The sequence below is a fragment of the Melospiza melodia genome, chromosome 22, assembly GCF_035770615.1.
Source record: "Melospiza melodia melodia isolate bMelMel2 chromosome 22, bMelMel2.pri, whole genome shotgun sequence".
Classification (NCBI taxonomy): domain Eukaryota; kingdom Metazoa; phylum Chordata; class Aves; order Passeriformes; family Passerellidae; genus Melospiza; species Melospiza melodia.
The window spans coordinates 4,110,972-4,134,071 of NC_086215.1; the positions used below are offsets into that span (position 1 = coordinate 4,110,972).

A 23,100-nucleotide genomic window follows, 5' to 3' on the forward strand; every position below is an offset into this window, starting at 1 on the left:
GAAATGGGCTCTGATCCCCACTTGTGTCTGCATGGGCACTGATCCCCTTGTGGCTCCTCCATCTCTCTGGGAAATGGGCTCTGATCCCCACCTGTGTCTGCATGGGCACTGATCCCCTTGTGGCTCCTCCATCTCTCTGGGAAATGGGCTCTGATCCCCACCTGTGTCTGCTTTGAGCATGGTTTATCCATGCTGGTTGTGTCCCCACAGTCACCTCCATGTGGTTTTTCCATCCCCTCTCCATGCCTGGGGTACATATTTGCATCCAGTAGAGAGGGAATGGATGGAGTCAGTTTAAACCAAGACCCATCAGCAAGAAAGCAGAAAGGAAGAGCCTTCAATCCATGGGGTTTGTTTTGGGGTACAGAGGTGCCTATCACCAGATGCCTTTGAGTTGCTGAGCTTGTTTTTAGCATCCAATATTCCCCAGGAATTTCCCCCTCTGAAGGACACAATGTTTCACAAGGATGCTTCCTTTCCACTCCAGTACTTTGTACATTTTTGGATGCTTTCTGTTCTTGCCCTTTATCAGTTCCTTCTTTTTTTTTTGTCTAGCATGTGTTTGCTCCATTGTTCCTGTTTTCAATAGCACAGAAATGTTATTCATTGATATTTAACTACAGCCTCATCATACACAACATGTTATCATGCCCAGACATCTTTGTCTGGCTGTCAGCATCATCTGTCAGTCTCTGCACAGCTGTGAGAATCTCTGGCCAGATCCTGAGCCTGTGTGGACAAATTCCATCCATGTTGCAGCTCTGTATTTGCAGGGGTGCGAAAAGGATCACTAATATTAATTTCAGTTAATAGTGGTGAGACAGAGCCCAAGTCTTTGTTGTTCCCAATTTCTGGGTTGCTTTAAACCCAGCAGTGTTTTTTTTTCTTTTTTTATCTTTGTGTGGTGTTTGTTGTTTTTGAGATGAGGCCTTTGGAGAGATAGTAATGCCTTAAAAAGGTATTGAATTCCATGGTGTTTCCAAGCTCTGGGTTTGAGGGCTGTTTGCATATTGAATGTGCAGGGGGCTGCCCTGAGAGCTTTCTGGTGGAATGTGCAGTGAGACGTGAGCAGGGCTGAGGATGGGCTGGGAATCCATCCTTTAACAGCCTTCAGCTGAGACATGATTCCCCTGTTACACTTCAGCCTCTGAACTGTGCTTGAAAGTGTCTCTGCTCTGTTTTGCAGTGGATGGGATTGACCCTAATTTTAAAATGGAGCATCAGAGTAAGAGAACCCCTCTCCATGCTGCTGCCGAGTCTGGCCACGTGGACATCTGCCACATGCTCATTCAGGTCTGTCTGCACTTCCAGCCCTCTGCACAAACCATTTCTGAGGGCTTTGGTCTGCCCCACATGGAAATCAGCAGGGGAAAATCCCTCCTGTAAAAAACCTCCTCAATCCCTCCTGTAAAAACCTCCTCAATCCACACAGGCTGAGGGAGGAGTGGGGCAGAGTAATGGGAGGGCACAGCTGGGATTGTCCTGTTCTCCAGGCAAGGAGCAGGGGAAGATTTGGTGCAGGACAGATGGGGATCTGTGCCTAAGCACAGCCAGGGCACTGCCAGATGTGCCAGCACAGCCTGATGCACTGCCAGATGTGCCAGCACCGCCAGATGTGCTGCCAGGCTGCAGGAAATCTCCAAGCTCTTGGTTTTGATCTCCAAACCAGGTTGCTCTTGGTGATGAGGGCCTGGGAGCTGCCAGGCCCTGCCTTCCCTTCTGTCAGAACCTGAGGAGCTCCAGCAGGATTTTCCTCTGCAGCATAAATGTCTCACATGTGGAAAGGAGTGAAGGGAGGATGGAAGTTTGGTTTGTTGGCTGAGATTTGGATTCTAACTGAGGGAAGATGGTTAAAGCTGTAGGGATGTTGTTGAGCCTGCTCCAAAACAATGTGAGGAAGAAAAAGAAGGATAAAAAATGTATAGTTTTTCTTTTTTTGTGCTGTGTACCTGGTCTGGAGTGAGTGGAAGTGTCTTTTGTTTATGCTGTGGGATTGGGAAACCTCAAAGGGCTGTTGAGAAGGCAGCAATGACTTGGAAATTATCCTGCTGGGCTGCTGCATTTCAGCACCTGGAATTGGAGGCTGTTTGAAACCAGCATTGGACCTCCCTGGCTGCTCTGACTGAAATTACTGCATGTGATGACAGTGGAATGAGGAAAAGGAGCAAAACTTGTGAGATACCACAAACAATTTAATTATCAGAAGGGTTGGTTTGTTTCCAGAGTGCTTCATCTTGTCTCTCCCTGAGGTCTGGCTCCTGCAGCAGCCCAGGGTTTGGCTGGGGATGGCCCCAGCTTGTTCCACTTGAAATGCTTCTCCTCTGCCCTGGTTTAAATAGCTCTGGCTGGGGAAAAGAGTCAAAACAAAGGAATTCAGTGGGAGGCACCTGAAAACAGCTCCTTGTGCCAGGTGAACCTGAGTCAGCTGCTGTGAACAGGTCTGAGCCTCACACCCCCCTGCCAAGAGCTCTGTGGTGTGTCTGAGACCTTTTAGATTCAAGTTTTGGGTGGTTCCTGAGCTCAGCCCAAGGGCTGAAGCAGGCAGGATAACCTGACAGAGCCATGGTTTGGAAGCAGTGAGATGATGTTGGAGGCACTCTGGGCTGAGCTGAACAGATGCTCAGAGACCTCTGTGGAACTGCCATTGACTTCCACAGGAATACTGAGCCAATCCCCAGGATATTCTTTACAGCTCCTGCCTCTGTTGCCACCAGCAAGTTGTTCCTACAGCTTGTGACATTGAGAAGAGCTGGTTGTTGGAGGCTAAATCATAGACCAGGGAAAACAAAGCTGCTGGAAGAAGGAGGAGGCTGGCTTTTCCAAATTGTTACACAAACAATATCTAGAAAGTAGGAGTACAAAATCTGGTAATAACAGGAGTTATTTAATACCAGCTGTTGGCTTCCTTACAGCTCCTTCCTGGCTGGGAAGGCAGGAGAGGGGGCAGGCAGTGTGTGCTGTTTGCAGAGCAGGTGGACTTGCACTGCCTTCTTTCCTCATTCTGTTTCTTATTTTTTTATTCTTTTTTTCCCCTGTTTAATATGGCTAAATTTCAGGAGAAATTCTTGTTATTAAATCTCTACTCCCACATCCTTCCCCTGCTAACTGTGCTTGTCCTTGCCCTGCCTCCCAACAGGCTGGTGCCAACATTGACACCTGCTCTGAGGACCAGAGGACCCCCCTGATGGAAGCAGCAGAAAACAACCACCTGGAAACTGTGAAATACCTGATCAAGGCTGGAGCACTAGTAGATCCCAAGGTAGGAATTCATTCCTTGCCTTTTTCTCCTGAGGAAGCCTCTGTCCAACATTTCTTCTTGAAGTTTTGGGTGGAAATGCCCAGGCTGAGGAGAAATGGACTGGTTTGTCTTGGAGTGGAGGCTGGGGGTGTCATAATCTCATTTTTCTGCTGGCCATGAGCTGTTTGGGGCAAGTGTTGCCACTTGTCCCTTTAGTTTGTGGCACCAAATGTCAGGGGGTTTGATTTCTTAGGTTTTAGTGTCACAAATCCACTCCAGTGAAACTGGATTTCAGAGTTCCCTTCTCTGTAGGCTCTAATAATGAGAGTTTTGGGGTGATGTTTTAAAATAGGCTGGTAATTAGGTGCTTGCCAAGCCAGGAAAAATGACAGAGGAAGCTTTCCCTTCCAAAGAACTGATGTGTGGATTCTTGCACTCATGCTGCAGTGGCAAAATTGAACCCCATCTTTAAACTCTACCCCTTAATTTAAACCAAAACAATAAAATGCAGCTGTCTCTTTGCCTTTAGCATGCTCTGGATGCTTTGCAATCTTGGAAAATACACAGACCATTTATTAGTCCCATAAATCAGATGCTGTTTGGAGCACAGGAGCCCTCCCCATGCAAACTTATTGCCACAACCTGCTGCTCTTGGCTGGGTTTGGGAAGGCAGCACTGCACAAGGTATCAGGTGCTGCCCAATCCAGGCCCTGAATGGATCCTTGGGAGGGGGAAAGGACAGGACAGGCACCTGTGGCTTTGTGCTGGCCACTGTCCCAAGTGCCTTGGAGCAGCCCAGACATCTCTCACCTGATTCATTCCTGTGGAAGAGAAAAAAAGGGGAGTTTGTGTTTCTGAAGGTCAAGGGAAGGAGATAAATCCTGAGCTTGCAAAAGCAAATGGGAAGCCTCAGATCACATCTGAGGTCTAGGCTGGTTGATGATGTTAATTAGTTTCTTAATTAGCTCAGGCTCTGTTTGAAGCAGCAGCATTGCTTTGGAAGCAGCTCCAGCCCTTACCTGGGGCAGGTGGGACTGCAGGGAGCTGGGTGGGGGCTCCCCAGCCCCCAGGGTGAAGCTCTTGGTGCTGTTCCCAGCATGGAAAAGCCCCACTCAAAACCTGAATAAAACCTTTACAATAAAATCTGCCTGCTCTCCCAGGGCTGGGGAGCTGCACTTGCTTCTTGCCCATCCAAGGGGAAAGCTGTGGAATTATTCAGCTGGAGCAGGCACATGTGGGGGTGTAGAAACTCTTTCAGTGTCCCAAGGAGCCCTCCTGGTGCAATCCCTGACCTGAGATGTCCCCTCCCTCAGCCTGCACCACATCAGCTCCATCCCAAAGCTCTCACCTCCAGCGTTGCTCCCAGGGATTTAGCTGGAAGGAATCATTTGGTTTTTTTTCAGTCTTTCATTTCCTCCTCCTGATTTCCTGCTCTCTGGGCCTTGCTCTGTGCTAAGCTCTTGGGATATAAATGCCTGATAAAAGTCAGGCTGCTGCCAGAGAGATCTTTGGTGGGAGCATCTCCATCATGACTCACAGCCTGTCCATCTCCTCCAGGCCTTGCATCCCCAACTCCCAAAGGCATTTTTCCTTTCAACCTTTGGGGTTGTTTTTTATCTCCAGTCTGTGCAGATGGCTGTGGGCTGGATGGGGACCTGGTCTCACTGGAGAGAGACACCCCAGCCCTGGACCTGCTGCCAGGTGCTGGGATGAGGCCTTGGGCTAACAAAACCCAGCAAAAACCTGGAGGAATGGAGCATTTCAACTTGAGACAGAGTGATTTTTCTGATGTAAAGTGCAAATTTGGACTATGTGAGGGGTTTTTGCTTCCCTTTGGCTCTCCAGCAAATGGAGGGGAGTGGGAAAAGGGCTGTTGGAGAAAGGAGGGGCATCACTGCCGGGGTTTGGGGTTTGTGCCTTCCCCAGGCAAAGCCCTTTCCTTCTCTGCAGATTGGCACCTCTTTGCTGTAAAGCTCCCAAGCCCTGCTTAGGCTCTGCTTCCTCCTCTCTGCCCTCCTGGCAGTGGGGTGGAGACTTTTGGAGTTCCCTGCTCCATCTGGGAGCTCCTGTGCTGTCCTGAGCATGGCTGAGGGTGTGTTCTGTGCTTGTGTGCAGGATGCTGAGGGCTCCACGTGTCTGCACCTGGCAGCCAAGAAGGGGCACTACGACGTGGTGCAGTACCTGCTCTCCAATGGGAACATGGATGTCAACTGCCAGGTGAGGCTTCCCCGGGCCAGGAGCTGCTTTGCCCAGCTCAGGGGCTCCCTCAGCACTTGAGTGCTCACTCAGGTACAGTCCTGCTGCTGGGGGACACCTCCAGGTCACCACAATTCTGTGCCCGTCCTAATCCCTCACTGACCTCAGGGAGCTCCCCTTGATTTGCAGTTTCTCCTTGAATTTGCTGTGGATCCTGCTGCTCCAGGGTGTCCCTGAGCTTTTCCTAGTGGGGGGATCATGGACAGTGGTGTGGGATGGGCTGAGCCTGGCACTGGTCACTGTGGGGTTTGTCATTGCTCTTGGGGTTTGTCCATTGCTGTGGGGTGACACAGGGGTAATTAGCTGGGGGTAGGGACAGAGGTCATTAACCTGGGGCAAGGACAGGTCCTCCAGGCTTCTCAGGGGAGTTTCTGTAAGATCTTTTACACACCCTGGGTGCTCCTTGTGCCTTTTGGACAATTTGTGTACCTGAACCAGCTGCCAGCCTGCTGAGCTGCAGCAAACCCCAGCCAGGCTGGGCTCTGAGGGACCTGCAGCAGGCCAGGGGGAGGGCAGGGCTGTGCCAGGGCTGTGTCAGGGCTGTGTGTCACCCTGCTGTCCCCTCCCAGGACGATGGTGGCTGGACCCCGATGATCTGGGCCACGGAGTACAAGCACATCGAGCTGGTGAAGCTGCTGCTGGCCAAGGGCTCGGACATCAACATCCGTGACAATGTAAGGCTCCCCTGGCACCTCCTGCAGAGATTCCAGCCTCTGCTTAACCCCAGACACCCCCCAGGGGACAGATTTAGGGCTCAGTCCCACCCAGTGTGAGTGAGAAGTGTCTGGTGAGAGCTTTCCTGAGTTGTGGGCAGAAGTTTGGCAGCCTGTGGGCTGTGCTGTCCCTGCGGCTGCTCTGTCAGGATGCTGTGTGGAATCCTCAGCTCTGAGCCTCCCTGCTTCCCATCCCTCTGTGCTGCCACTGCACACTGCAGCAGGCAGAGCCCCTTCAGTCCAGACCTACCAGCTCTGTGCTTGTCCCAGGCCAGGGACTCTGGGTATGGTTTAGGGCACCCTGTGTGCCTTCTGAGGGGAATGAGCTCCTATTTGTGTTTCTGGATGGGCTGGGCACTCTGCCAGCAGCTGTCAAAGCCTGGCTGTGCCTGGGCATCCCTGGCACAAAGCTCTGATGTGTCCAGAGCTGGAGCTGCCCCTCACCTCCCTAAATCCTGCCCCAGTGGGATGCACTCAGTGCTTGAGCCCCTGGGAGCTCTCTGGGACCCCCAGCTCTGCCTGTGGGGCTGTGCCAGCTGCTTTCCCAGGGATTTCCAGGGAAATAAAGAAGATACAAAGAGATTCTGTCAGAGACACTGTCTGCTTTTCCCAGCCTTCTTCAGGGCAGTCATTGTATCAGCACTATTTTCCTTATACTATGTTTCTCATTCTTTTCCTGGAGTCTCTAAGGATTTTGATGTGTGATGTCTCACTCCATCCCTGGAAGTGTCCAGGGCCAGGTTGGACATGGTTTGGAGCCACCTGAGAATAGTGGAAGGTGTCCCTGTCAGCAAACAGATGTAACAGCCCAAAAGGCTCCCTCTCACCTTGATTTTTGTTTTTAGGAGCAGGATTGGATCCAGATCTGGGACCTGACCAGACCCCAGTGCAGGGGGTGGCACTGGGTGGGCTTTGAGGTCTCTTCCAAACCAAACCAAACCAAACCAAACCAAACCAAACCAAACCAAACCAAACCAAACCAAACCAAACCAAACCAAACCAAACCAAACCCCTCTGTGTTTCTGATTGCCTGGCTTAACCCCAGCCAGGCACCAAGCCCCTCACAGCCCCTTGCTCACTCCCCCACCACTGGGGAGACAATTAGGAGGGAAAAAGGTAGAAAAAGACTTGTGGGTTGAGATACAGTTTAATGGAAAAGCCAAAGGCACACACACAAGCAGAACAGAACAGGGAATTCTTTCCCTGCTTCCCATGGCTGGGCAGGTGTTCAGCACCTCCAGGAGAGCCCCGCCCACGGAACACTGACCTGGGAAGACAAAAGCCATCACTCCAAACATCCCATTTTCTCCTCCTTTCCCCACCTTATATCCAGAACTGATGTCAGATGGTCTGGAATGTCCCTTTGGTCAGGGTCACCTGTCCTGCTGTGTCCTCCCAGCTTTCCTTGTCCCCCAGTCTGCTCCCCAGTGAGGCAGCACAGGGCAGAGCAGGCTCTGTGTCAGCCCTGCTCAGCAGGTGACATCTCTGTGTCCCCAGCCCTGTGTTCAGCACAGCCCCACACCAGAAACATTAACCCTATCCCAGCCAAACACAGCACACTTAGATGGTTCCCAGTTCCCAGGCAGGTCTGGATCCAGTCCTGTTCCTAAAAACAAAAATCAAGGTGAGAGGAAGCTTTTTGGGCTGTTACATCTGTTTGCTGACTCTGAACAAAACAGTCTCTTTGATCTATCACAGCTTCAATATCACACATTAATGATGAACATCAAATCAACTCAGTCAACAATTTCCTTGAAAGAAAACCGTGCTCTTAACAGCTGTGTGTGTGACACATCTCCCCTGGACCTCAGCTGGGGTGTCCTGCTGGATGTGCTTCAGGACAAATGGCACTGGGAAACCTCCTGCTTTGGGGGAAATGCTTTGCTTGTGATCATGCTGCTTTTTAGGCAGGAGCACCAGTCCAGGTGCCTGTGACCTATCTGAGCTTCAGAATGTGGGTGCAACCCACAGGGTGGATGTTTTCTGCAGATTGTATGGGTTTTTCTAGATGACACTGTAAAGGGAAGCAGGAGCTGGGTAGGAAAGTGTCTCCCTCTCCCTGATGTGTGGCAATAGCTCCCTATTTAAGGCAGGACCTTAAGTTACATGATAACAGCTCAAACACTCCAGCAGCAGCTTTGTTTTTGCTTTAAAAAGAAGAAAAAAAGGGGAATAGCTGGGTGATCATTACTATCATTTCACTGTTGTCATCAATGTCTTTAGAGGCTGTCATGGGGAAGGGATCGACGTGTGCTGCAAATTGCAGTGTAACAGAAAACAGGATCATCCCTTAAAATATCTCCATCAGAAAGATGAGTGTTCAGCTATTTCCAGTGCTGCTAGTGAGAGATGAGTACATACAGTATTTAAGAGATGCCTGGAGTCAGATTGATTGCTTACCCCATGGCTCCTGGTTCTCTTTTTGGCACCTTCACGTACCCTATGTGCTCTTTTTCTCCTTAATTTCGTGCTGTGCTCTTTTTCTCCTTAATTTTGCAGCCCTGGGAGGCACAGTAGCTTTGCTGGCTGTTGGGGCTGGGCAAACTCAGCATCCAGCCTTTTCCAGCATGTTTGTTCATGTCTGTCACCTCTTTCCTGGATTGATCTAGATTGGTTTGTGGCTCAGAGACTGACGAGCTGTCTGTGTGTGTGTAGGGAAGGTGATGGATTGCCTTGTGTGCAGCCTCCCCATCCTTGGTGTGCAGAGGTGGATGGAGTGAGAGCTCCCTGTTTGGCTGCTCTGAGGTTTCCCTGTCCACCCTGGCATCCCCATTCAGCCAGAGCAGGGTGGGGATGGCAGCCACACACTGAATGCTGCAGGTGCCGAGCTGAGGAAGGAACCCCCAAATCCACGGGGTTTTAAACAACCTCCTCTCTGTTCTCTTTCCCTCCAGGAGGAAAACATTTGTTTGCACTGGGCTGCTTTTTCTGGCTGTGTTGACATAGCTGAGATCCTGCTGGCAGCAAAGTGTGACCTGCACGCCGTGAACATCCACGGGGACTCGCCCCTGCACATCGCAGCGCGAGAGAACCGCTACGAGTGTGTGGTGTAAGTGCAGTGCCCACCCTTCCCTGCCCTCTGAGCCACTGTGAGTGTGTGGTGTAAGTGCAGTGCCCACCCTCCCTGTGCCCTGAACTGCTATTAGTGTGTGGTGTAAGTGCAGTGCCCACCCTCCCTGTGCCCTGAACTGCTATTAGTGTGTGGTGTAAGTGCAGTGCCCACCCTCCCTGTGCCCTGAACTGCTGTGAGTGTGTGGTGTAAGTGCAGTGCCCACCCTTCCCTGTGCCCTGAACCCCCACGAGTGTGTGGTGTAAGTGCAGTGCCCACCCCTCTCTGTGCCCTGTACTGCTATGAGTGTGTGGTGTAAGTGCAGTGCCCACCCTCCCTGTGCCCTGTACTGCTGTGAGTGTGTGGTGTAAGTGCCCTGCCCACCCCTCCCTGTGCCCTGAACCTTTATGAGTGCATGGTGTAAGTGCAGTGCCCACCCTCCCTGTGCCCTGAACCACTGTGAGTGTGTGGTGTAAGTGCCCTGCCCACCCCTCCCTGTGCCCTGCCCACCCCTCCCTGCCCCCTGAACCCCTATGAGTGTGTGGTTTAAGTGCAGTGCTCACCCCTCCCTGCCCCCCTGCTGCTGCCTGCCAGCCTCAGGAGAGCCTCTGAGATGCCTTTGGTCTTTACACCCAGCCCAGGATTGCCATGGAGGGCTTGTTTTTCTCCTGGGATGGGGAGTGTGAGGTACCAGCAGCTGCTCAGAGAATGTGGCGTGTTTGAGTCTGAGGGGCTGTGCTCAGCCTGGGCTTCCCAGCAGGAAGGTGTCAGGCTTCCTTGATTAAAGCTTTTTTTTCCCCACCACTAGCATGGTAAAAAGGTGCCCTGTTACCTTTGTTCCTTTGCTTCATCCCTGCTCTGAATAAAGCCATCATGTTCTCACCAAAAGCTGGTGAGTATAAACGAGGGCCAAGTCCACCACCAGTTTCCTGTGGGGCTCTTCCATTTCCAGCCTACTCTTCCCACCCCATATCTTTCCCTGCCAGAGAGAGTTTCAAGCCTGTCTGAAGTTAGGCTGGTACCAGCAAGGTACCTGAAGCAAGGCATGGTTTGCCCAGAGCTCTCATGGGTGCCCAGAGCTTCTGTCAGAAGGATTCACTGAGCCATGCTTAATAAAGAAAACTCAGGTGATTATTCACTACTACAGTCCCTTAAGGGCTGGCTGGAGGATGTGATTCAGCTTTTTTTCCCCTTGCTTGCTTTCTCCTGGGGAATCCTTATCCTTCCTTGCTGTTTTGCAGTCTCTTTCTTTCCCGTGGCTCGGATGTCACTTTAAAGAACAAGGAGGGTGAGACCCCGCTCCAGTGCTCCAGCCTTAACTCTCAGGTCTGGGTGGCCCTACAGATGAACAAGACTCTCAAAGAATCATCTTCTGAGAAGCCTGCCCAGATAGAGAAGGTGGTGAGCAGGTGAGAATAGGGCTGGCTTTGCTTGTGGATCATGATATTGAGCTCTTGCACAGGGAAGGCTGGGGGCCTGGTTTAAGAAAGAATTCTGTCGCTTTTTAAACTGGTGTGAAGGTCACTGTGAGCTTAGCAAGAACTAAGCCCATGCTGATTCAGTCCATGGTTTGCAAATTCATCATCCAAATGGAAATACTCACAAGCACAAAGAACCATCTGTAAGGCAGGGTGGGAAAACATGAGCTCTGTTCTAGTCTGAATGGCTTTGAGTGCTCAGTGACTGTGCCCCAGGATGGCATTGAATGGCCCCTTGTCTGGGGGACTTTCCTCTGTGACAGTTCTTTCTCCACGACAGAGACATTGCCCGGGGCTACGAGCGGATCCCCATCCCCTGTGTCAACTCTGTGGACAGTGAGCCCTGCCCCAGCAACTACAAATACGTGTCACAGAACTGTGTCACCTCCCCGATGGACATTGACAGGAACATCACTCATTTACAGGTGAGGGATCCTGAGTGTTCTTGTCCTGGGCTCTGCAGTGCTCCTCAGAACAGATCTGGCATTCCACATGGCAATGTTGTCCTGATATTGCCATCAGATTCCAGCTAAGGTTGAGTGCCTCTTGTTGTAGGAGATGGGATTTTGATTTTCTTCAGTTTTGAGGCTTTAGCTGAGCTCAGTGTTCAGCTATAGCACTGGAGCTGTAGGAGATGGGATTTTGTTGTTGGAGATGGGATTTTGATTTTCTTCAGTTTTGAGGTTTAAGCTGAGCTCTGTGTTCAGCTGTAGCATTGGCCATCTGGTGCTGGCTGATGTGGCTCCCATTCATCGTTGTCCTCTCTTCTGAGGCTGCAGAGTCAGGGATTTGTTGGGAGACCTTCTCCATGCTGCCTTCCCATGGACTGCAGCAGCCAGGCTGAGGTCTTGGCTGTGATGCTGCAGCCCTGGAAGGGCTGGGTGGGAAAGCAAAGATGGGGAGGTTCAGGGTGAGGGTGAGACCTCACTGGGCACAGCTCTGAGGTGGCTGAAGTGACCCTGCCAGGGCCAGTCCCTGTTGTGGTGGCAGGGCTCTGCTGGCCTGGGGAAGCAGCAGGGGAGGACTGAGCACAGCTGCATCATCTCCCAGCTCTGGTCTCCCTTTGGAGCTTTCCTTGTCCTCAGGTGTGGAGAACAGCTCACAGGGCATGGGGGAGGGTTACAGCAGGGGAACATCCTCTCCTGAGCAGTGAGGCTGGCTCAGAATGAGATCCTTCCTTGCAAGGCAGGATTTGGTGCTCATTGCACACAGAAATAAACACAGGAGTAGAACTGCCCCTGAATGGTGAAGCTGGTGATCCCTCTGGTGAGGAGCTGCAGCAAGAGGAGGAGAATGTGGTTTCCTGACCCAGCCTCCAGTTGCAGCCTCAGTGGTGTGAGTGGTGTGGAATTAACCCTTTGCTTCTCTTGCAGTATTGTGTCTGTATAGACGACTGCTCCTCCAGTAACTGCATGTGTGGCCAGCTCAGCATGCGCTGCTGGTACGACAAGGTGAGCACACTCAGCCCCCTCTGGCTCACACCAGGGCCTGGCAGCTCAATTCTGCCTGATTCAGTTCCTTGCACAGCTCAAAGCCAGGCTGGACAGGGCTTGGAGCAACCCTGTTCTAGTGGGAGATGTCCATGCCCATGGAAGGGGTTGGGATGAGCTGAGCTTTGGGGCTCCTTCCACCCTAAATCATTCCCTGTTTCTGTAATTCCAACTCCTTTCTTCTTGACTTAAAATGCCTGAAGTTATAGTCTCAGCTCTGAGACATGTGATAATCCAAACTGCCTGCTCAGGGCAGCTTTCCTTGTGTTATTTATTGTGTTCCACTCGTGCCAACTGAGCCATTAATTACACCCATGTGATAGGGAGCATTTAACAATCCAAGTGTGAAATCAGCTTCCATTTCAAAGCAACGTGGAAAGTGCTGTAAGATGTAAACAAAGGGAGGGGAGTAGAAAGAGAATTGTTTAAAATCTGCTTTTATTTATTGTGATTCTTCTGGATGAAGGCAGCGTAAAGATGTTTTCACTGCCACATTGCCAGGAGTCAGGTTTGTTTTGGGTAAATGCTTCAACCCTCCAGGGAGGTTTTGAGATTCATCTTTGGGCAGGTGCTACAACGATCAGGAGTTCTTTGAATCTCTGCAGGTTTCTCCCAGGGGCAGTGTTGGCATCTTTCTTGGCTTTGTAGCCATTTTATTTACACATTAATAGGTGATTACACCTCTCAAGCCTTAAAAGCCAAATTTGTTAAATATGATGAATTACATCCATCACTTCCTTAATCCTGTGTGTTGGTAAATAATTGAATTGTAGGATTTTTTGAGAGTGTTATTTGGAAATGTAGTGTGATTCACAGAACTTAAGTGCACTGGCCTTGGACTCTGCAAGTTCAGGCTTTATTCCAGAGGCAGACTAAGCATCCATTTCTCCCTCCAGCACAGCAAATGGCAATAATGATGATGATGCACACCAGTTTTCTGCACAGCACTGGGAGGGTTTTTTTTAATGCTGTGTAGGGTGATAGCAGGCAGCAAAAATCTAAATTCTCTGGCTGTTTGTCAGCTGTGGGTGACAGTGGTGACTGTGCTGCTGTCAGGGTAGATCAAAGAAACCACTTTGGTGATTTATTAAAAATATGGATATTGATCTAGTACTGATATCCAACTGTGACAGACAAAGACTCTCTAACACTTTTGAGTTAGAAAGTGTATGTTTATTGTGGGATAGCTCCCAAATACACACTGCAATTTACAGGTGATTACAGAGTCCTTTTATCTGTACAGGTATTGAATACCCAAAATGCAAATACATATTCATAACTTTGGTGCATCCCATTCCCTGCTTCCCATGGTAATTAGTCCAAAAGCCATTAAGCATTTGTAGTTTGTCCCTTGAAAGGGGTCAGTGGTCCATTTAATGGGGAGGGGTCCCAAAATGAGGAAGTAAATGAAGTCTTCCTCGTTCTGACCTTTCTACCTTTTCAATGCAAATATGACAAATGAACCCTTGGTAGAACTCCCATTCCTGTCTTCAATTGGTTTCAGAACAGAGGAGATCACAATTGTCTTATGTTCCTAAATGCTATTTATCAGTTTCTATATTCTTCATTAGAAACCCAGCTAACTAAACATTGTGTTCACAAGCAATCAATTATTAGTGAACTACTAACTCTTAACTTCACCAAGGCCTACCCATTTATTTTGATTACCTCTAATAAAGCTTATCTCTAACTAAAACCTCAGCTCCTCTAAAATCCCTAAATTCTTTAAAGTTTATGTCTCAGCAGAACCTGAGCTCTGACGCTGGGTTTGGGCACAACTTCACCATGGGGTTCTCCAGCCTGTTTTTAACCCTGGGGGGAAGAATTTCTGCTTGTGGTTTTGGGGACAAATAACCCAGTCTGGGGTGGTTCTCTCCTTCAGGATGGCCGACTCCTGCCTGAGTTCAACATGGCTGAGCCCCCCCTGATCTTCGAGTGCAACCACGCGTGCTCGTGCTGGAGAACCTGCAGGAACCGGGTGGTGCAGAACGGCCTCAGGTGGGCAGGAGGGGCAAACACAGCTGCTCTGGGCATGACCAGCCCCAAACCCATCAGCCTTGTGGCTCTCAGCTCACCCATAATCCCACAGAACCCAGCAGGGAAGCTGGGGGTGGTGGGATGGAAGTGGGATCCTGCGTTGCTGCCAGTGGGAGTGGAGCGGCAGTGGGTTGATGAGCTCAATTAACATCTCAGTTAATGTTTGCACCCTCAGGTGGGAACTGCAGTGTTCTTTCATCAGCTGACCATAAAACATACAAATGGCTTGTGGGTTTGCAGGCACAGCCCAAGTGTGGTGTCTCAGGGGGAGAGCTGAGAAGGACATGACAGCAACTGAGCTGCAGAGTCTGAATTCAGAAGATCTTGTAAGCCAGCAGTCTAGATTAAAAATACAGGCCAGCATGGCCAGACTTGGCTGATTAAAATTTACAAATTCTTGGCATGATTCCCCCTGAACTGGATACCTGAATGCCTGTTGGCCTCTCTGCTCCAGGTTACACCCCTGGGATTTTGGTGCCTGGCTAAAAATGTCAATGTTTTTGTTTGGACCTCTGCTATGGAGGAGTTTGTCCCTGCACTAAGTTCAAAGGCATCCCACTGGAAAAAAAAAACGCAAAAACTTTTTAGAATTTCTTTGTAGTGCTGACAACACTCTTTTTGCAAGCTTTGTAGTTTCAATGACATTTTGCACTGTTAAAAATAAGCAAGGAAGGAACTCGATGTGTTTCCTCAGAACTTTACCTCTCTCTGGTTTTCCCTGCCAAGCTCCGGTGCCTCCGTGGGTGTTTTTTCAGGAGCTGTACAGCTAGAGCTGTTGCTTTTGCATTTTTTTTGCCTTGCTGAAGTGTTTTTTCTGAAAGATGGGAAGGGTTGGGAACCCAACACAAGCCAGGGAGAGCAGCTTTGCTGGGAAGGAGGGTCAGGTGCTGGGCAGAGCTCACAGTCCCTGGGGAGGCAGTGGGGAAGGCTCCTGCCTGGGGGCTGCAGCTGACACAGGGGTGCTGCTGCTCTGTTTGCAGTGCTTCCTTTATCAGATTGGCTCCAAATTAGCTCTGCCTGGCAGAGCACATGTATCCAGCTGGCAGCCTGGCCCAGCTCAGCTGGCAGGCTCAGCTCAGAGCCACGGCCCCGCTGCTGCCATCAGTGCTGGCTCCAGAGCAGAGCCAGATCTGAGCTCTGCTCTGATGGACATGCCAAAAGCTGGGGGAGCTTCCCCAAGCCCCAAGCCCAGTGTTAGACCCTGCTTCTGTGAGAGCAATCACTCCCCTGAGGTTTGTCCTGGTGCAGCTGTGGGCAGACAGGATGAAGTTCACATCCCCTGGTTTGAGCTGACAGTGCAGGAGGGAGTGGGTGGGGGGAAGAGAAGCACTGGGAAAAGCAACAGGGAGAAGTTAAGGTGAGCATCAGATTTCACTTAATTCCGATAACAGCGTTGCTGAGAGTGGGTTTTGGTTCCCTCAGGGATAGAGCAAGCTCTTCCTAGCCCTGGAGACTGTTCATCCTGCACTTAACTCAGGTTCTGGCTGAGCAGGAGGCAGAATGACTTACAGGATTGTTTCTCTGCCTATAATCCCCATCAGTAAAATTCCACAGAGCAGCTATTACACCAAGAAGTCTCAAGTTGCAGCTTTTCTTTCTTGTCTTTCAGCCAGGCAGCTGGATATGATGGAATTGCTGAATGCCCTGGCTTTGGCAGAGGGCAGAGGGGTCAGAGCACTTAGCTCAAGGTGTTTTTTAGTCCCTGGGAGATCCCTGCCTTCCCCCTCAGCACCACTCCACTGCTGTAAATCCCCTTCCACCTTCCCTGCCTCCCCCAGGGCTGCATGGAGGGGAAGGAAATGCTGCTGGTGGGGTTCTGATATCCTCTGTAAATCATGATCACACGGAGTATCCAGCCCTGTCCCCTCTTCCCCAGCCCCTTGGTGTGCACCTGGGCAGGCAGAAGGGGCTGAGTGGCACCTGTCCCTTGTCCCTGGGCTGTTTCCATGCCAGCATCTGCCCACAGCTGGGAGCTGTGGGAGTGCAGCATCCCTGCAGGGTGACAACGGGAGGGTGAATATTAAAATCCTCTGGGAGCGTGTGCTGACGGAAGGTGCTGGCTTTTTGCTCATCTTCCCATGAAAATTCATCCTTTCCATGGAGTGCTGCCATCAGTGTGGCTCCATCTCCTCCTTTCTTCTTTTCCAGGACTCGGTTGCAGCTTTACCGGACACAGAAGATGGGCTGGGGAGTGCGGACGATGCAGGACATTCCTCTGGGAACCTTCGTGTGCGAGTGAGTTGTGCAGCTTTCACCAGCCCTAAAACCTCAGCACTGAGTGAGCTGTGCAGCTTTCACCAGCCCAAAACCCCCAGGACTTCCCAATCCAGAATTGAGCTGTGCAGCTTTCACCATCCCTAAAACCCCAGGACTTCCCAATCCAGTACTGAGCTGTGCAGCTTTCACCATCCCTAAAACCCCAGCACTGCCCAAATCCCCAGCACTGAGTGAGCTGTGCAGCTTTCACCATCCCTAAAACCCCAGCACTGCCCAAATCCCCAGCACTGAGTGAGCTGTGCAGCTTTCACCATCCCTACACCCCCAGGACTTCCCAATCCAGAATTGAGCTGTGTAGCTTTCACCATCCCTAAACCCCAGCACTGCCCAAATCCAGCACTGTGCAGCTTTCAGCAGCCCAAAATCCCAGCACTGCCCAAATCCAGGAATGAGTTGTGCAGCCCAGCAAATCCCATCCATTCCCAAATTCAGTAGTAAGGTGTTCAGCTTTCACCAGCCCAGCAGTCCCAGCACTTCCCAAATCCAGCACTGAGTGAGTTGTGCAGCTTTCACCATCCCAAAACCCCCAGCCCTTCTCAAATCCAGCACTGAGTTGTGCAGCTTTCACCATCCCAAAACCCCCAGCACTTTCCAAATCCAGCACTGAGTTGTGCAGCCCAGCAAATCCCATCCATTCCCAAATCCAGGAATAAATTGTACAGCTTTCATTAGCTTAGCAACCCCAAATCCAGGAGTAAGTTATGCAGCTTTCATCTTCCCCAAAATCCCAGCCCTTCTCAAATCCAGCACTGAGTTCTGCAGCTACCATGAACCCAGCAAATCCCATCCATTCCCAAATCCAGAAGTAAGTTGTGCAGCTTTCACATCCCAGCAACCCAGCACTTCCCAAATCCAGCACTGAGTTGTGCAGTTTTCACCATCCCAAAACCCCCAGCTGTTCCCAAATCCAGGAGTGAGTTGTGCAGCTTCCATCAGCCCAGCAGCCCCAGCAGTTCCCCAGGGCACACATGCTTTGCTCCCTTTCAGGGAGAGGTTTTCATGCAGATCAAGCTGGCATTGAGCCCAGCTGCCTGCCCTCAGCCAGAGGTTTCCTGACTCCCTTCCCTGCTCTGTCTGTCCTGCTTCTCATGGTGTGGAGCTTTCTCTACTTCCCTCTGTCTTGCTGGGATCTGTGCTCAGCTCTTCCCCTTTTGAAACACAAATTAAGGAGGAAAAACACTTTTAGGTTGTGCTGCAAGATGTGCTCAGCTCCTGTGTTTGCCACAGATATGGGGCACTGCAGGCCAGGGCAGTGGGGAACAACTTTCTCTGCTTCAATCCTGACTTCTCCAGAGGTTTTCCAGTGTCACAGCACTGGCTTAGTCTGATTCAGCAAAACAAGGAAGCACTTGGGGTCAAGCACATGTTTTGGCCCTGACTCAATAAAGTACTTAGGCACAGAAATGTTCGGATTTATGTCAAGTGGAAAACCTGTCATCAGACCCCACAGACTTTAAAGTGGTATATGTACTTTATTAAATAGTTTAGAAAGTATTTCCTTCATTGCAATACTACAGTGACTGAGGATCTTCTAAATAAGGCTCATGTCCATCGTGGAAATAGTTGCTGGTTGTTTTTAGACCTAGTTATTGATGTGTTTTGGAATTGGGTGAGGGATTCAGGAAGATTATTGCAGTATCTAAAAGAAAAAATAAAGGAAAAGATAATTCTGCAGTGAATTGGCCAAGTATTTCTTCTGTGTCAGGAGCTGCCAGCTGCTAAGATATTTTTTTAGAGATAAAGCCAAAAGCTGCTGTTTGTGGGAGTGTCTCAGGCCTGGCCTTGTGCAGGGCTGTCCATAAGTACCAGAGGTCCCAGGGTCATGGTGCAGTGCCCAGAACAGATCAAAGCCTGTGAGGAAACTGCTGCAAGGAAAAAAGGCAGAGACTTCAGCAAACCCTGCACAGGAGGAGCAGGCCAAGAGGGAACAGCCCAGGGAAGGGGTGACGAACACACATTGCAGAGCACTGGGGCTGATGGGGGGCAGATCCCACAGCCTGACTGCCCCCAGCCTTGCCAGGAGCTGCTGGCACTGTTCCACTGCTGGCTACAACCTTCGTTAGCTAAATGAGCTGCTTACTAAACAGCTGAGCTAATTAATGTTGTGCCATGCACATTCCCCCTGTGTCACACACTCATTTTCTCACTCACCAAATCCAAGCCCTTGGCTCCATGAGTCCTTCCTGTGATTCTCTGTGAGCATCCAATAGACCTGGTTCCTGCTTTTCCTCCTCTGGAAAGCAGCCCCAGGGCTGGCTGTGCTCAGGGCTGCCAGGACACAGCAGACCCCAGGAGCAGCTCCTCTGGAACAGCATTTGGTGTTGAACATCTGCATTAGAGCCCTGGGTGGGCAGCTGCTCTGTCCAGTGGTTATTGCTGTGCTTTGGAAGGATCCTTGTACTGGTGTGACCTTTATTGGTGTGACCTTTATCCTGGAGCTCTTCACAGGCACCAGGAGGGGCTGAGGGAGCTGGGCAGGGGCTCAGCCTGGAGCAAAGGAGGCTCAGGGGGCCCTTGTGGCTCTGCACAGCTCCTGACAGGAGGGGACAGCCGGGAGGGTCAGTCTGTGCTCCAGGGAATCAGTGAAAAGAAAAATGGCCTCAAGTCGCACCAGGGGAGGTTCAGATCAGAGCCATGGAAATGGCTTTTTGCTGAAGGAGTGGTCAGGCATTGGAATGAGCCACCCAGGGAGGTGGTGTTGGAGTCACCACCTCTGGAAGTGTTCAAAAGGCATTGGGATGTGGCAGCTGGGGGTGGTGCTGGTGGTGGGTTCATGGCTGGACTCAGTGGTCCTGAAGGTCTCTCCCAACCTTGATGGTTCTGTGACTCTGTAATTGCCTCCTGTCCCTTGTGCACAGCCCTGGGAGCAGCAGCATGGTGAGGGTGACGCCTCGGGTTTGAGCTTTTCTATTTTTCACATTCTGTGCTGCTTTAGTGTGTGGGTCTGGGCTTCACATCAGGGCATGGTGAGCTCTGTGCACAGAGCAGGGAGACAAAACAATTCCTGCTCCAGCTGGGCACCAAGGACAAATGATCCAAATCTCAGCCCAGGAGCACAAACACCGTGGGCTGGAGAGAGAAAAACAAGCAGGGTGGGACTGCCTGGGCTAAAGCTGGAATGGGACAATGAACTGCAAGGTGCAAATGGAGCAGAACTGATCACAGGGACAGACCCCGTGCCCGGCCGTGCATTTTGGGGCCATTTTGGTTCATCTTGGGTGCAGCCCTGGCTGGGCTCTTGTGCTGCCCAAGGTGCATCCATGGAGGCTTTTTAATAAATCCCTGCTTTATTCTGTAGCTCTGTCCAGCCTCTGTTCTGGGGCAGCCTGCACAAGGCATCAAGGGGAGGTGTGGCAGTGTCACCCTCCTGTCCCACAGGGCTCCATGGAGCCTGCAGGCTCTGCAGCCCCTCAGGGCTCTGCTCATGGGCAGTTTTCTCCCCAGCCTTGGAATTTAGTGCTGTTCAGAAGCTGCTGTTGCTCACCCTGTGCTGCTGCTGCTGTGGGTTGGGTTGGATCTGCTCTGTTCATGCTTGGTTGGTAGCTGCTGGAGCTGCTCCTTCTGGAAACAGCACAGCTGCTGCTGCCTTTTGTTGGAGAGGCTGGGAGTTAGTGGGATGCAGGAACCAGAGGATCTGGTCTATTGCTTTTGCATCCATTTATGGGGTTTGAATATTTGCTTTCTGTTCCACTGGTGCTTTAGGAAGGTGCCAGCTGCATCAAGGCAGGTGTTTCAGCCTGATTTTCAGGCAGAGAAGCTCCAGCCAGGCCTCCTGTCTCCCATCCTGTGGAAAACCCTGGAGCCTGTGCTAGGGACTGCTCATGGAGTCCCCTCTGATCACAGAATCATTGAGGTTGGAAATGACCTCCAAGATCATCTGTTCCAAGCTCGCTCAATCCCAGGCTGTCTGAGCAGTGATGATCAGCCCTGGGAAGCTCTGGGATGGAGTTACTGAGTTATTTGCCATCAGTGTGCTGAACATCTGCTGGGGAGAAAGGCACTGCCTTGAGCACAGGAGTTCTTAAATGAAGGGGCTCCTGCTGGTTTTTGGGAGGAACATGCACCCCTTGCACATCCTCCCCTAACTTTGGGCCTGGAAAATCAGGGACCTGTTAATATCTTTGAACAGCCCTGGAAAGGAAATGAGTTACGGGAATAGGCTTTGAAGGAGCATTAAACCAACGATTTTTAATTTGGTTGTGGTATTTTATTTCGTGGAATTATAAACCTGCACCGGCTGTCCCTGGGCACGGGGCCTCTCTGAGCAGAATTATTCAGCTGTTCTCAGCTGCTCTGCCTGCTGGGCCTTCCCACAGCAATTTCTCTCCCTCTCTGGCCACCTTTTGTGCTTCAGGCCTCCAAGGAGCGGGTGATTTCCAGCAGTGGAGCACTGAGGGCAAACAGGAGGCTCCCAGTTGGGAACTGCAGCCAGAAATCCTGGTCACAGAGCTCAGGGATGCTCTCCGGGTTCGTGTTTCCTGGCTCTCCTCCTCCCCAGCCTGGGAGTTAAGTGCTGATTGAGCCCTGGGGGATTGGAGGCAGTTGTTTAACACTTGAAATGTGCCTGAGGGCTGCAGGAATGCTGTGGGAGCATGGCCATGGAAGTTCTGTTGATGCTGCAAAGAATATTTATTCGTGTGGTGAATCCTTTCCTTTAAATAATCACTGTTTCATTGCAGGCTGGGAATACTTACACACCAAAATCACAGAAACACAGGCTGGGGTGGTTGGGAGGGACCTTAAATCCCATTTCTGCCGTGGGCAGGGACACTTGCACTGTCCCAGATTGCTCCAAACCCCGGCCTTGGACGCTTGAAAAGCTTGAAAGCTGCTGTGCTGCTCCTCTTCCTCACACCCTCCCTCAGTCCCTCCTCTCTGCGTCTCTTCCTTTGACTGAGGCAGCTCAGGGCAGGAAATGTTGAGCCTTGACAGTCCAAAAACTGTTTAAAATAGAGGTGGAGAGACAGAGGTGGGAGCACCAGTGCTGTGGGGACTCCTGCAACAAAGGGGGGTTTGCATCAAACCCAGACCTCTCTGGCTGTGTGGTCCTTCTCAGCAAGCCCAGACCAAGCAGCACCTGCTTCATTCTCCTTGGAGGACCTGCCTGTCACCTGCCTGTCCCCTGGTTTTACAGCAGGGTGGCTGTACCTGGGATCACAGCTCACATTTATCCTGCTTCAGGAGGGATTGAGAAGGGATCCAGGGGTCCTGCCAGGTTAGGTTAGACTTTTAAACCAAACCTAAGGCTTTTAAACCGAAAGTTTTGTAGTTGTTTGAGCTGTAATTGCTCAAAATATCCCGGGAAATACATGAGGGGCAGACAAAAGTGTTTTGTTTTGGTGTGTGAGCAGCACAAGCACTGCAGTGGTTGTGGGACAACCTGAGTCTGACCAGGAGCTTCAGGAGACTTGGATTCATGTGTTGATCTTGGCCAACAGAGAGATTTGCAAAAGGAAACTTAGTCCTCAGGAAAAAAGTAAAGGGATTTTTAATATTAAAGTGGTCTGAATATCATGAATGTAATTTTTGATATTATTTAAGTGTTTCTCTGAAGAGGTGGAGTCTAGAGTCAGATTTTCACTGCTGGAATTTAACAGAGTTTGGTGGCTTAGAGCTGGCCAGCACTGTGCTGTGGTTGCCCATCTGTGGCTGGGCTCCATTTTGGGGTGTTTCTCTCTCCCAAAAGGAGGGGTTTGAGGCTGTGGTCTCACTCCTGCCCGTCCCTGTGCCCACAGGTACGTTGGGGAGCTGATCTCCGACTCCGAGGCCGATGTCCGTGAGGAGGACTCCTACCTCTTCGACCTGGACAACAAGGTACTGTGTCTGCAGCCACACAAAGCCCAGCTCCTGACTCCTCAAAGAGCCCAGAGAATCATTGTCTCCATCTTGATGTGCAGTGAAATCCTGCAGAGAGCACAATTGCTGTGCTTTAGGGGAAAGGTGGTTGAGATGGGATTTAGGGCTGGCTAAAAGGGCAGCAGAACCAACATGTGCTGCCCACACCATTTTCGAGCAAGATGCTCTTCTGTCAAACCCCTTGGAGCATCCTGAGCTCCATTGTCCAGGTTTTGGTACTCCCAGCCTGGCACCTGTGTGATTGGCAGCTCTGTGAGTTCTTCATGAAGTGATGATGAGCTGAAAGATTAAAAAACACCCCACAAACCCTGTTCACTCAGAAAGGATCCATCAGGCACCTTGTTCTGCTGTTTGTTGCCCTGCACTGCTCTGTGAGGGCTCTCAGGGCAGAAATTTTACTTTGCAAAGTACAATCTAAAAGTTTTAAGCAAGGCCATGATTTCAGACTCCTCCTGGGAAAGGAGAAGTGAGAAAAGGTGAGCTGGGGACTCACAGGAGTGGGGAGGCTTCCAAGGAAGGCTGTAAAACACTCTGTGCCTTGTTTCTGTCATCAGCTGGTGACAAAGAAGCTTTGCTTTATTTTTTTTTCCTCATTTCTTTAAAGCAACACACATTTCAAAAACTGAGAAAAGATAAATAATGAGTCTGGTGTGCAAACAGGGGGTCAGACTGTAATTAAAAAGTTGAAAAGGACCTTAGCCTGGTT

General features: G+C 50.7%; 1 protein-coding gene across 11 annotated transcripts in view; it reads left to right on the forward strand.

Moving 5' to 3' along the window:
• The window catches only part of LOC134428058 (histone-lysine N-methyltransferase EHMT1-like), a 124,494-nt gene that overhangs the window by 98,494 nt on the left and 2,900 nt on the right, over nucleotides 1-23,100 (forward strand). For all 11 annotated transcript variants that reach the window (XM_063174360.1, XM_063174366.1, XM_063174363.1 and 8 more), the window contains 11 exons: nucleotides 1,187-1,293; nucleotides 3,137-3,259; nucleotides 5,354-5,455; nucleotides 6,064-6,168; nucleotides 9,102-9,256; nucleotides 10,498-10,665; nucleotides 11,015-11,159; nucleotides 12,108-12,185; nucleotides 14,107-14,222; nucleotides 16,410-16,496; nucleotides 22,274-22,352. In XM_063174360.1, the coding sequence (XP_063030430.1) occupies nucleotides 1,187-1,293; nucleotides 3,137-3,259; nucleotides 5,354-5,455; nucleotides 6,064-6,168; nucleotides 9,102-9,256; nucleotides 10,498-10,665; nucleotides 11,015-11,159; nucleotides 12,108-12,185; nucleotides 14,107-14,222; nucleotides 16,410-16,496; nucleotides 22,274-22,352 (1,265 nt within the window). The remainder of the gene's footprint in view (nucleotides 1-1,186; nucleotides 1,294-3,136; nucleotides 3,260-5,353; nucleotides 5,456-6,063; nucleotides 6,169-9,101; nucleotides 9,257-10,497; nucleotides 10,666-11,014; nucleotides 11,160-12,107; nucleotides 12,186-14,106; nucleotides 14,223-16,409; nucleotides 16,497-22,273; nucleotides 22,353-23,100) is intronic.